At 41.5% G+C, this 14579-nt stretch overlaps 2 protein-coding genes across 2 annotated transcripts; both read left to right on the forward strand.

Annotated features, from left to right (window-relative positions):
• The first annotated feature begins 279 nt into the window (after nucleotides 1-279).
• On the forward strand, nucleotides 280-2659 carry LOC139757723 (cuticular protein 47Eg-like). Its single transcript, XM_071678475.1, has 3 exons — nucleotides 280-321; nucleotides 1623-1750; nucleotides 2018-2659. The coding sequence occupies exons 1-3, from the start codon at nucleotides 310-312 to the stop codon at nucleotides 2181-2183; spliced, it is 306 nt and encodes a 101-aa protein (XP_071534576.1). The 5' UTR covers nucleotides 280-309; the 3' UTR covers nucleotides 2184-2659.
• Nucleotides 2660-8016: 5357 nt separating this feature from the next.
• Nucleotides 8017-13434, forward strand: LOC139757724 (uncharacterized). The gene is made up of 3 exons (XM_071678476.1): nucleotides 8017-8065; nucleotides 9426-9553; nucleotides 12729-13434. Exons 1-3 carry the CDS (start codon nucleotides 8054-8056, stop codon nucleotides 12892-12894), a joined length of 306 nt encoding a protein of 101 aa, XP_071534577.1. The 5' UTR covers nucleotides 8017-8053; the 3' UTR covers nucleotides 12895-13434.
• The last annotated feature ends 1145 nt before the right edge of the window (nucleotides 13435-14579 follow it).

The raw sequence follows: 14579 nt of genomic DNA on the forward strand, positions 1-14579 counted from the left end.
TTTCCAACAGGGATTATATGGGTTACTTTTTGGGGCAGAATGGGGCTTGCAAACGTATTTTATCTGAAAATTGACTTTTTACGTTATTTGTGTTTGTCAAAGTCTGTGGAAGTGTGCTTCTGTATGTTTTTGTCTGAAAGTGTATTTGTGAATGAATGAATGTGTGGGTTAGTATTTGTGTCGTCGGTGTACTATTACGAGGTAAGCCAAGTTGTGGTTGGCAGGGGCAAGGTCTGTGGTTCAGTTGTTATAAAACCCGAGGCGACCAAGCTGGGCCATCACTCACTCCTTCACTCACTAACAACCAACATGAAGTGTGCAGTAAGTCGGCCTTCCCCTGCTCCTGCCTGAGTTGTATTGCGTCCTCCATCACTTGTTACCTTGGAACTATTGTTTCAAGGCTGATAGCTAAATACTGTCGCTGTAAAAGAAAGTCAAGTGTTCCACTGTGCTATTCAAGACGTAACGTCGAGGTTACGAAGTTATCTTCGTTTTATAGCTCACCTAAAGAACTTTTGCCATCGCTTAGCGGACTTCGTCTGTCATCATACGTCCGTAGATGTTTCACATACTGGTCTTCTCTTCTGAACTACTTGATCCAGTATAAACCAAACTTGATAGTAATGGTCTTCAGGAAGACCCTTTTCAAAATCTGTGTCCAGTGACATAGGTACATCCAGGATGGTTGCTGTTATTATATTCAGTCCATTTATTAACTTTTTACTTTTCAATCTTCCTTGAAACTCATGAGTTAACTTTAACCAGAGGTCGTAGGGAAGGTCCTTCAGTGATATTTTAAGACTGTGTTCGACGATCTCGGCCATCATCCAAGATGGCTCGCTGTTACTAATAAGTCAGGTCGACGATATTGGGTGATGGGAGCCTCTAGTTCCTCTTACTGGCCGCCCTGATGTTTATGTCTGGACAATTAAGCCTCTGATCAACAGGAACACGACAAACCTAGAAGTATCAGACAACAGATTATTCGAATTCGACGACTTCGTATCTGAAGAAAAATTATCCATCGCCACCAGAGGATATAGAGGAACTTCATCTTCATTAAGGTACTAAGAATGAAAAAATCTAACATAAGAGGAATTGGCTGGAATAATGTTGGCGTCTAACTTATGAGGGAAAATCACTGAAACTACAAAGATGTTGTTTTTCGAGCTCATTAGAATCATCGGTTTGTCGAAAGGTGAGGTGTTTCATTAGTTGTTAAGGTGACAGTTGAGCCCAACACTGACTGGGACACCTGCAGCAGGTGGTGATGATCGTGAACGAAAGTATTTTTCTGATTATGTCGCTGTATTAGTACTGATCTCTTGTGGCTTAGTATTTTTTCTTTCTTTCGTCTTGTTCAGTAAAGATCACTGATTTTCCAGTACAGTAAATGTATGGGTCCACCTTTATTTCACGGTTATTTCAACTTTTTTCTACGTTTTGTCTTATATGTTATACGGAGTATTCTATACTTTAAATATACTATACTCTATATTAACTTAGATTATGCCCACTACATCTTCAAACCAAGTCATTCAAAGTTATTCCATTCTCTCTCTCTCTCTCTCTCTCTCTCTCCTGTCGTTCGCTGGACCATAATCTTCCCTCTCCACCGTCAGGTTCTCGTTCTTCTGAGCCTGGCCGCCCTGGTCGCTGCCCGCCCCGACTCTGTCCTCGACCTGAACCTGGACGACATCCAACACTACCAGGTCAGCGAAGACGACAAGACCGTCACTGGCACGTACAGGTGGGTCCATCACTTGCTGTCCAACTGTGGTCTTGAAATATTTCTAGAAAGACGTGAATACTACAAACAATAGATCGCATCTTTTGAACGTAACGTCAGTGTTTTCTTGCCCAGTAAAATGTCGCTATACTTGTACGTTTGACGTAAAAGAAGACTCACCACAAGTCTATACTGTCTGTACATTTCCGAAATGTAATGTGGTGCAGAAATCATGTGATGCAAAGTAATAACTTTACCTAAATCGATGTGTTTATTTTTGTCCTGCAGCTGGACTTCTCCTGAAGGTGTGGAGTACTTCGTCAAGTACGTGGCTGATGCCAGTGGCTTCCGTGTCTTGGATTCCAACGCTGTTCCAACTAGCGCTAAAGGTGTGAGGGCTGATGGTTCACAGGGATCCTTCTTCTCCTCTGAGGAGTTCGATAGCAGGGAATGAACAAAGCTGACGGCAACAAATATGACGACATTATTTGGTCACCTGTCTCCATAAAGACGGAGAAAATCAGTATATGTCGATGGTGATTGTGGATGGTCGTGGGCAGCGTCAGTTGCTCTGGCGAGCACACCACTGCTCACTTCCCCACTATAATCCTCAGTGACTCCTGACCAGGCCATCCCGTGACGTCCTCCTCAGCACCCCTTTTCATTACGTCCTTTTGTGACGCCCCTTCAGACAGCCTGTCCTATCCCTACCAAAATATACATCACCCAGCAGGTAACATTGCTATAAACAATGAGACCTGTTACATGTCCTTCCCATATACACCCAGGTCTTCCTGTGATACCCTCTGAACCACACCTCTCTCTGCACAGCCTCCTCTTACGACCTCCACATCAACACTGACAAACTTTTGAATCAGTATTATTTATTTCGTAATTTATGATGAATGATGAATAAATTTGATAAGCAAGGACAGAGTTTTGTTAAGGATCTATCATGTGAAGAAACATCTATATCTATATACAAGATTAATGGCAAGTAGAAAACATATAATCAAAATCATCTATTAATTTTGGGACACCTGGTGCCATGCACACACTAACACAGAGTGGTAGGGATCAGGGACAGCAGCAACAGAAGACTGGAACAGTTTTCCAAGGTTCAGGGAGACTACAGCTCCTGCACTCCTTCATGTACAAGTAAAGCGAGTAAGTGAATTATAGATGGATCGCTAAATGACACGTCTCCTGTAATACTGCTTTACTGTGGGATGAGAAACCAGATATATGAAATCCAATGTTGAGGAGCGTTGCCAAGTTTAATTAACTTTGAAGAAATTGATATTTTGATATGTGAAATATATTCAGTGGGAAGATAATGTGAGTAACTGACTTGAAAAAAAGAAAGAGGTTTATAAAACTGAGTTTTATAAGCGGAAAAAATGTAGATGAAAAAGAATATTCATCTATGATAGGCAACTCTGCTGGATAATATGTCAACCAGCTAGGTTATACTTAGTCGCTGTCTCCTGCGTTAGCAAGGTAGCGCAAAGAAACAGAAGAAAAAATGGCCGAACCCACCCACATAGACATGCATATACATAAACACCCACGCACGCACATATACATACCAATACATTTCAACATGTACATACATATACTGGACAGATTCTATTTTGAGCCAATCAGGTAACCAAATGTTATCCTTACAGAACTCGGGGAACAAAGTTAAGGCCTTTAACACTGCATGATCCAGGCAATGAACAGGTCAGAAACCAAGGCAAGGTATTTGATACTAAGCTAGGCGAAGCCTGTAATCAAACACACACACACACACACACACACACACACACACACACGCACACATACACACACACACACACACACACACACACACAAACACACACACAGGTGAGCCAAGCTAGGAAAGGAAAATAATCGGTCAACTTTGGCCAGATCTGTAAGAAGGAGGAAAGGGAAAGAAATACACCATAAATCACCTAAAAGCATAAGACTGTGAAAATCATTTAATATTATTGAGAAACAGGATTACAATATAATATAGTTGTCGGAGGATATACTGGAATATCCAGCCAGAGATATAAAAAGTTTCATCAGATAGAAAAAGGGAAATTTAGAAGAAAATAGTCAAAGAGCAATGAACCAAGAATGAAATTAGTTAAGGAGCTTATGAAGAAATATTGCCACAGGAAAATAGATACAATAGATGAAATGCAAAAAGCGTAAGAATGATCTTTTCTAGACGTCCTAGTGACCATTTGACAAAAGGAGAGACCAACAACACAGAATGAAGAAATTAATAACAATATTGATGGGAAAAGCGAGAGCAATATCTGAGACCGTTCAACAGAATCAGATGAAAATGACTAATGCAGCAGAACACAGACCTGGGGACTTGAGAAAAGATGGACACGGGAGATTTATCGAATCTTCAGAGAGATAAATTTGCAGTGTTGAGGACAGAACACCTTGGGAAATTAGGTCGGATAAGTGGAAGGTTTAAACAAATGTTTAGTGCAGAGGATCGCTGTTTGTTGGCAAAACAGTTTTAAAGAGAGAGAGGAAAGTAAAAGACAAAGAGCTTAAACTAACACAGAAGGATTCAGCAGGCAAGTGGGCGCCACTAAAATCAAGGTCAGTGAAGCGGAAGGTTGTCAAAGATTTTTGGGTTGGAAGAAGACCATATTCCAAGCAAAGAGGGAAGGGAGGGAAAGAATGAATGCTGACTATAAGATCACTAGGGGCTAAAGACGTGTCAAATACTGTTTTGTAATGATATCCAATGAGTATGATTGTTGGATAAAACTAAGACATAAAGAGCACTCATGTGCTCACCGAAATGGCCAACCATTCTGCCAAATGACCAACTATTCTGATCGACAAAGCTCTAGCTACACTAAGAATCACATCCAACACACATATCATGTTCACTCATCAAACCACAAACATGAACACATAAACCACGAACAAAGTAAACACCCTCGGAACTGGTACTAAATTTGGACAAGAATAAGAATCCCTTACTATCATCCATAGATAATTCAATTGCTCCATCCTAAACTACGTACCATCTGTCTGGTCATGTTCACTATAAAAGCAAATATAACAAAAGTCCCGACCTCTCAAAGCAAAGTATTTAGAACAGAACAATTACCTTGTGCTTGATAACCAAAAATAATCACCACCTGCACAATGAGACAATTTCGCATCAGACTGTTTGGTAGTCAGTTCATTGCAACATCACTTTTCGCAAACAACTCTACAGATAACTACCAATAGGAGTAAAATACTGACCCATGCCTCGCTCAGTTCCCCTTACTTCGAACAAAAATGACAGAGATAAAGAACATACTCGCCGAATCAATCGAACAGGCATTAAGCAACCACCATCCTAGTCCAGTCTTCAACTCCATCCAACAAGGCATACACCCAGTTGAAACTACACTCTCCAGATATGTGCGAGTTATCCTTCCCAGCTACATTCTGAACACCACATATCATTTATCATAAAATCCCTTACACCATATCACAAGACCATTCACGCTAAAGATGTAACGTCCACACTTGAAACACTGAACTCCGCCCTGCCCAGTGTATGAAGACAAAACATCAGTACACTTAATGCCCTGTTGTCACACCCGGTGGACGTTGCCAGCATCCTATGCGCTCAAGTATATATATATATATATTTTTATACTATATTTCTTTTATTTTGCTTTGTCGCTGTCTCCCGCGCTTGCGAGGTAGCGCAAGGAAACAGACGAAAGAAATGGCCCAACCCACCACCATACACATGTATATACATACACGTCCACACACGGAAAAATACATACCTATACATCTCAATGTACACATATATATACACACACAGACACATACATATATACCCATGCACACAATTCACACTGTCTGCCTTTATTTATTCCCATCGCCACCTCGCCACACATGGAATACCATCCCCCTCCTCTCTCATGTGTGCCAGGTAGCGCTAGGAAAAGACAACAAAGGCCCCATTCGTTCACCCTCAGTCTCTAGCTGTCATGTAATAATGCCCGAAACCACAGCTCCCTTTCCACATCCAGGCCCCACAAACCTTTCCATGGTTTACCCCAGACGGTTCACATGCTCTGGTTCAATCAATTGACAGCACGTCGACCCCGGTATACCACATCATTCCAATTCACTTTATTCCTTGCAAGCCTTTCACCCTCCTGCATGTTCAGGCCCCGATCACTCAAAATCTATTTCATTCCATCTTTCCACCTCCAATTTGGTCTCCCACCTCTCCTCGTTCCCCCACCTCTGACATATATCCTCTTCATCAATCTTTCCTCACTCATTCTCTCCATTTGACCAAACCATTTCAAAACACCCTCTTCTGCTCTCTCAACCACGCTCTTTTTATTACCACACATCTCTCTTACCCTTTCGTTACTTACTCGATCGAACCACCTCACACTACATATTGTCCTCAAACATCACATTTCCAGCACATCCACCTTCCTCCGCACAACTCTATCTATAGCCCACGCCTCGCAACCATATAACATTGTTGGAACTACTATGCTTTCAAACATACCCATTTTTGCTTTCCAAGACAACGTTCTCGACTTCCACACATTATTCAGCGCTCCTAGAACTTTCGCCCCCTCCCCTACCCTATGATTCACTTCCGTTTCCATGGTTCCATCCGCTGCCAAATCCACTCCCAGATATCAAAAACACTTCACTTCCTCCAGTTTTTCTCCATTCAAACTTACCTCCCATTTGACTTGTCCCTCAACTCTACTGTACCTAATAACCTTGCTCTTATTCACATTTACTCTCAGCTTTCTTCTTTCACACACTTTACCGAACTCAGTCACCAGCTTCTGCAGTTTCTCACCCTGAATCATCCAACAGCGACAGCAACTGACTCACTTCTCAAGCTCTTTCATCCACAATAGACTGCATAGTTGCCCCCCCTCTCTCCGAAACTCTTGCATATGTATATATTTTCTTTTTATTTATATGGATGTATCATAATCACAAGTCAATTTTTTTCCAACTTACTCAGGTGCTCGTGGTCTCTCTAAATATGCCTATAACCTGATATCCCATAATCACCTCCATCTTGGGAACTTGATATTGGTAATATTATCCACCAAAATATTAAGAAGTTTTTAAGTATCTCAACTTTTGAAGTATCCAGTTCATAAACATCTTGATTGAGTACTTGACTTCAAAGAAGCAAAAGGTGTCATCTTTTACTCACATTCTCCTTCCTCTCATTTAATTCACCATTAGTTCTCAGCTCAGCCAACCCTTTAGAAATTTCTTCATCCTGTGCCTCGTCAAAAGTTCCCTTGAACGCAGGGAACTTTATGCTTAAGTTTTTAATTGTTTACTAGCAATGCAGCTGGCAGTGTCTCGGCCATTTATCAAACCATTAAGACTGCAATTTGTGAATGAATAATTTGATTGTGTTCTCAGTTAAGTTACATTCTCTCGGGCGTCTTATAACATATTGGAAGTGAGATTGATCCAAGAGAATGTGGGTCACTGGATTTTTATTAGAATGATATGTTATTTTCCTTCGAAGGTCTTGAATCTTCCCATCTATGTAGGTTAGGCAAAACTAAAATTTCAGGAAAAGGCCGTCTTCACCTGATCTGGGACGTTGATGGCATCAATAGGCCTCGAGCCTCTTAAAAAAGAACTGTAACTTATCCCATAAAGAAAAGAATATCACCTTTTTCGCGATAAAAGAAGAGGTAATCAGAGAAGAATATTCAGAAATTTCGTCGCTATTATTCTGCCGATCACCTTAGTGTCGTCTATATGGTCTTCGTGAAGTATGATCTGCGTCAGTGTCTTGACGCAGTGCTGCAGGTGTGAGCGATCCCACTCTTGTTCTTTGCACTTCAGCTTCCTGTTATTAAACCTGACGCAAGTGTTCAGCTAGAGTACACGCGAATTGCTCGTTCGAGTTGATATCTCACCTGCTGACCGAAATATAGAAGAGAGAAAAACTAAAGTAGTATATTACTACAGGGATTATGTAGGTCACTTTTTCGGGGGCTCGCTAATGGATTTTGTCTGAAAATTGATTTTTTTTTTCCTTTGTGTTTTGTGTCTATGTGTTTGTGATTGTGCTTGTGTACGTACTTGTCTGAAAGTGTGAATATGAATGACTGAATTTGTGGTTTGGTATTCATGTCGCTGGTGTACTATTACGAGGTTATACCAAGTTGTGGTTGGCAAGGACAAGGTCTGTGGTTGAGGGGTGTGGCTTTAGTCGTTGTTATAAAAGCCGAAGCGACCAAGCTGGGCCATCACTCACTCCCTCACTCACCACCGACCAACATGAAGTGTACAGTAAGTCGGCGTCCTCCTGCTACTGCTTGGGATGTACTGTGTCCTCCTCCAGTTGCTGCCTTGGAACTATTGTGTCAAGGCTGTTAGCTTAATGTTGGTGCTTTAGAAGACAGTGAAGTATTCCAATTTGCTGCGAAGAAGTAATGTCAAAGTTACGATTTTTTTTTCTCTTTTTTTCATCTAACTTGAGCTCTGATTCTTACACCTGGACATTCATGTTTCAGATAACCAGTGGCATGAGAAACATAGCTAGTCTGAAGAGAACATCACAGGTTTGAAATTTAACTTAGAATAGATTTTTTGTGTATTTCAACTTAGGCTGTTCTTTGCTTAGTAGTAATAGTAAAAGTACTTAGCCGCTTCTAAAATTCTAGGACTATAAATATCTCTGTTAGAGTTAATGGATTAGATGTCTCTGTTGTCCCACTTATGTGATCGATCGTTATGAATTACGAGTTTTGGTTTGCTTTTTCTCCCACTTTATGATTTGGTTCTGATGAGAGATCAGCTTAATTTTCTCAATACGTCGCTGCTTAAACATGTTCCTGAGTATGATTCGTTGTGAAATTTTTCTTTTCAGTTTTTCTATCAATTTGATCACATTCAGTGAAAAAAAGAATCTAGTATAGAACACCTGTGGCTCCACTGTCATTTCGGTTTACTTTAGAAATGCTATTCACATCTCTCACCACGACAATACTTCAGTTACTATTGTCTTTTTCTTATAAAGCATATTCGTCACAAATCAGTTTCCTTTCTACGTACACTGCTCTGTAGTGAGAATATTATTACACCTGCGAAAAGTATTTCATTACACGAAAGCAGAATTTGTTAACTTAATTATATATATATATATATATATATATATATATATATATATATATATATATATATATATATATATATATATATATATATATATATATCTTTTCTTTCATACTATTCGCCATTTCCCGCCTCAGCGAGGTAGCGTTAAGAACAGAGGACTGGGCCTCTGAGGAAACATCCTCACCCGGCCCCCTTCTCTGTTCCTTCCTTTGGAAAATTAATTAAAAAATGAGAGGGGAAGATTTCCAGCCCCTCGCTCCCTTCCCTTTTAGTCGCCTTCTACGACACGCAGGGAATACGTGGGAAGTATTCTTTCTCCCCTATCCCCAGGGATATATATATATATATATATATATATATATATATATATATATATATATATATATATATATATATATATATATATATTGCACTTTATGATTTTACGTTCATTGCCTCAACCTTCTTCATATCAAGTCTGATAGTTGCTATCAAACTCTCTATCTCCATCCGTTACTCGTCTAATTAGAACCCTTGCCTCTCCCTCCGTCAGGCCTTCTTCCTTCTGAGCCTGGCCGCCCTGGTCGCTGCCCGCCCCGACTCTATCCTCGACCTGGACCTAGACGACATCCACCACAACCAGGCCATCGACGACGACACGACCGTCACTGGCACGTACAGGTGAGTCCATCACTTGCTAGTCCAACTGAGGCTGAAACAGTACAAATGGGAAGCTTGCGAATGACGCACGAGATGAATATCTTTCTCTTCTACGTGACACGAGTGCTACGTTGATGAGTGAAATGCTCATTTGTCTAATTTTCAACGGAAAATTAGACAAAATTCAAGTTGACTTGCAAACCTTAGTTCTACAAAGTGGGTAAGAAATCGTGAGAGTAAATACAGCGACATAACCTTCATCATTCACTTCCCTTGATCACTTGTCCACCTCCAACCTTCCGCATACTACAAACTTCTCTCGCACATGCTAGCACTGCTTCCCTCAACACCCTTTACTCCTCATCCACTCCTCTATCTTCGTTTACTCTTACCTTTCGCCACTGTACAATGCATCTCTCCCGGTATTCCTTCACACAAGTCTCTCTCTTTTCCAAGCTTATTTAATTTCACCACCCTCTTCTTACTCGTATCGTTTCCTTTTTCCCAAAACCTTAACAAAACTTCACCTTCGCCTCCACCAAGTAACCATCAGACGACCCATAAGCTTCCCTCTAAGTACATTCGCATTTAAGATTCTTTCTGTTGCACGCCTATCAATCAGTATGTAATTTAGTTATATGTACCTACCATCTTTCCTATTCAGCCACATACATATGTCCCTCTTTTTTATCTAGGTATTTCCAGTCAGCAGCCATTTTTCAGCACACAATTTCAAGAGATGTTTACCATTTCTATTCGGTTTACTAAATACCCCGTGCTCCCTAATCATACCCTCAGCTACCACATTACTCACTTTCGCATCTAGATTACCCAACACTGATACACGATCTCCTGCATCTATACTAGTGATTCATTCTTTCAGCTCCTCCCAAAACACTTGCCTCTCTTCCTCGTCCTTCTCATGGCCGGGTGCATAAGCACTCCCGTAATCCGCTTTCATCTTTACCCATGTTATTCTGGAGCTCATTTTCTTAAACTCTTCCATTTATTCCAACAATTTCTGTTTCAGCAGTAACGCCGCCCTTTCTTAAGTTCTTGCCTTCGCACATATACCTGAATTTACCCTGAAGACATTCCCAAACCTTTCGTACCCCTTCCCCTTTAGTTTGGTTTGCTTAGAACCAGAACATCAAAGTTCCTTTTCCTCAAACATACTACTCATCTCTCTTCTCTTCTCATCTTGGATACGTACACATACATTCAGACGCAGCCTAAGCCTTCGAGGGATGTGAGCACTCCTAGCTTGGTGCCTTCTGTTCCAACTTTCCGATACTGAAATACAAGAAGGGGTTGAGGGGGGTCCAGCTTTTCCGCTCCCACCCCTCTTAATCGGGTTTTACGACACAGGGAATACCAGGATTTGATTCTTTCTCCCTTACCCGAGGGATAGGAATGACTAAGTAAAGTTGCTAGTGAAAGCGAAAAGAGACATGTATCAGCTGTACTTTCAGGGAAGGAGTGTGTGTGACTGGGAGATGAACAAGAGAGAGCGGTAGGGGGTGAAAAAGAAGACAAACTGGGAGTTGGGATGTGAAAGTTTCAACAAACTTCATGAAAAATAAGATATTTTGAAGCAAGTTAATAATGTGAGGAAAACAAAAGATAACACTGGGACATCGGTGAAGAAGCAGATGATTTGGTAACAATAAGTGCTGAGGTGAATGTGGTTGTTGTTAAGGCGGCAGATGCAGGGTGTTTGGGTCAGGGAGGAATGCAGACTGAGTCATGTCAAGTGGTTTGGTGAAGGGAGAGTGAATGAAAGCCTTATGTAAGGCCGCTGGAGCGGATGGTATTGCAGTTGAATTTCTTAAGAAAGGGGTTGACTGTGTTGTGGATTGGTTAGTTAGGATTTTCAGTATATATGTGGATTATGGTGAGGTGCCTGAGGATTAGCGGAATGAATGACAGAGGTATGAATTTGCTGAGTGTACCTGGTAAATTGTATGAGAAAGTGGTGAGGGTGAGGATGATGGCATGCACAGAGCACTAGATTGGGGAGGAAGAATGTGGTTCCAGGAGTAGCAGAGGATGTGTGGACCAGAATTTGCTTGTAGAATGTTTGAGAAGGGTTTCCTCTGTGGATCTGGATCTGTGTCTAGGTGGATCTATGTGGATCTGGAGAATGCATATTTGATTGAAATGCTTTGTGGAAGATGTTAAAGTAAGTGATGAGGGAGGAAAGCTATCATATGCAGTGAGGAGTTTTCATCAAGAGAGTAAGGCGCTTGTGTGCGAGTAGGCAGAGAGGGGAACGAGTTGTTCCAGATGAAAGTGGGTCTGCGGCAGGGGTGTGTGATGTCACTGTGGCTTATCGATTTGTTTGTGGATGGGGTGATTAGGGAGATGAATGTAAGGGGCTTGGAGGGAGGGTTGGATGTGCAGTGTATTGGAGTAAGTGAGCCTGGGAGTGATTTAGTTGTTGTTTGATAATGATACAGCACTGGTGGCAGATTCGAGTACTAAGCTGAAAGTTGGTGTCTGAGTTTGGAAGAGTGCGTGAAAGGAGAGTTAACTGTAAACATCAACAAGAGCAAAGTTATTAGGTTTAGCAGGTTCGAGGGACAGACTAGTCGGGGGTGAGTTTGAACTGAGAAAAATTGGAGGAAGTGAAATGTTTTAGATATCTAGGAGTGGACCTGAACCATGGAAGCATAAGTGAGTCAATCATTGAGTGGGTGATGGAGGTAAATGTTCGGGAAGATTGAGGAATGCGTGAAAAGGGAGGTCGCTACCTGGAAGGACGAATGTAAGTGTATTTGAAGGTGTATTAGTCCCACAGAAGTTACATAGATGAAAGGTATAGATGAGGAAGTACAGAAGAGGGTGAGTGTGTTAGGAATGAAGCGTTTGAGGACATTATGTGCTGTGGGGTGCTTTGACCGAACAAGTAATAATAGAGTAAGTGGTACTAAGAAGATTAGGGTTGAGAGAGGTGAATAGGGGGTGCAGAAATGGTGTGGACATACGGAGCGAATGAGTGAGAAGAGACTGACCACAGTTTATATATGCAGTATGTATAAGTAGAGAGGGACAAGAAGGGAGAGACAGCTAGAGAATGAATGAGAGCGAGTGGTGCCTATTCTTTGTCTATTCGTATCGCTAACGCAGGAAAAAGCAAAGAAGAATGAAAGAAAGAAAAAATAACCGAAATTCACACTTTGTTTTTGTCCTGCAGCTGGACTTCTCCTGAAGGTGTGGAGTACTTCGTCAAGTACGTCGCTGATGCCAGTGGCTTCCGTGTCCTAGATTCCAACGCCGTCCCAACTAGCGCTAAAGGTGTGAGGGCTGACGGTTCACAGGGATCCTTCTTCTCCTCTGAGGAGTTCGATAGCAGGGAATGAACAAAGCTGACGGCAACAAATATGACGACACTGTTGGATCACCTGTCTCCATAAAGACAACTGTGGACGGTGATTGTGGATGATCGTGGGCGGCGTCAGTTCCTCCTGCGACCACACCGCTGCCCACTAACCAACTCCAGCCTCGTGTAACAACCTCCTCACAAGAGCTTCCGGCTGCACCTCATCACCATAGCCTCCTGTGACGCTCTCCTACACAGCCTCCAGTGACAACCTCATCACAACAGCTTCCTATGACACCATTCTCACCTAGGTTTCTTTGTTACCCTCCCTATACACCCTCAAGTGACAACCTCCAAGCACAGCCTCATGTTACACCCTCCTGTTACACCGCCCCTACACAGCCTCCCATTACACTCTCATGTGACAGCCTCCTCACACAGACACTTGTGACACCCTAACATCAAGTTCCTGAACGCCACTGGTTAATCCACTAATCTCACTACGGCGTTTGTCACTGACAACTTTTTTTCTCTCAGTATTATTTATGTCGTAATTTATGATGAAAAAATAAATCTTGTGCGGTAACTGTAGAGTTCTATCCCATTTGTGAAGTTGTACATTTATGCATATCCTGCATCACTGTAGAATACAAAAAAGTAACCCTTTTAACTAAATCGACATCATCTATTTTGAGATGAAACATCTAGGATATCTAACATCCAACACACACACACACACACACACACACACACACACACACACACACATGTACCTCTTACAGGGGGACCTAGACAGACTCCAAAGGTGATACATGGTTGGTTCATGACACATGATACATAAATGGTGCAATTCAACCCGAGCAAGTATAGAGTAATGAGGATGTGACAGAGTGAAAGAAGTTCTCATAATGAGTATCATCTATCAGGAAAGAAGTTCAAGGATTCTGTGTGTGAGAAGGACTTAGGAATCAATATTATCCCTGACCTGTCATGAGAGTCCAACATTAGGAAAATAATCAAAGAGGAAAACTGTATTCTGGCAAACATCAGGACATCTTTCATATATGCTGGATAAGGAAGTATTTAGCAAGTTGCTCATATCCTACATAAGACCAAAGCTAGAATGATCTTATACCTGAAGAAGCACAAAGAGGTAATAGAGAAGGCCCAAAGGATGGCAACAAAGAACTGAGGTGAGTTACAGGGTAAGGCCAGAGGCCTTAGATTTGCCCACCTTCGAAGAGAGAAGAGCGTGGGGTGACCTGATTGCAACCTTTAACTTTTGAAAACAGACTGATGAAGTAGACAGCGAACAATTCTTCGCGAGATATAAGGATAGATCAACCAGAGAACTTAACATGATATTATGGAAGAAACATGTTAAAAGGAATGTAAAGAAGTACTTTTATACTCTAATAAATAGTGGTAGATTGGATGGAATAGATTAACAGAGGACATGGCTAATGCTGACAGTATTCATAAATCTAAGAAGTTGTTTGACAGTAGTGAATGTTCAAGAGATTAAGGCCCCACGAGTGTGGAACTCCCACCCATTAGAGTACAAATAGGTAATTGCACATAAGTAATTACATACAGCAGAAGCAACAGACATATGCGCCTCCTACCTCTAGCCAAGTCATGGATGGACTTCAGTTCTCCAGGCCTTTTTGTCTAGCCATCCCTTGATAAAGAACTCGTTTTCATTATGGGCGAGCGAGTTAACGA

Source organism: Panulirus ornatus, chromosome 28, assembly GCF_036320965.1.
Source record: "Panulirus ornatus isolate Po-2019 chromosome 28, ASM3632096v1, whole genome shotgun sequence".
Taxonomy (NCBI): Eukaryota; Metazoa; Arthropoda; class Malacostraca; order Decapoda; family Palinuridae; genus Panulirus; species Panulirus ornatus.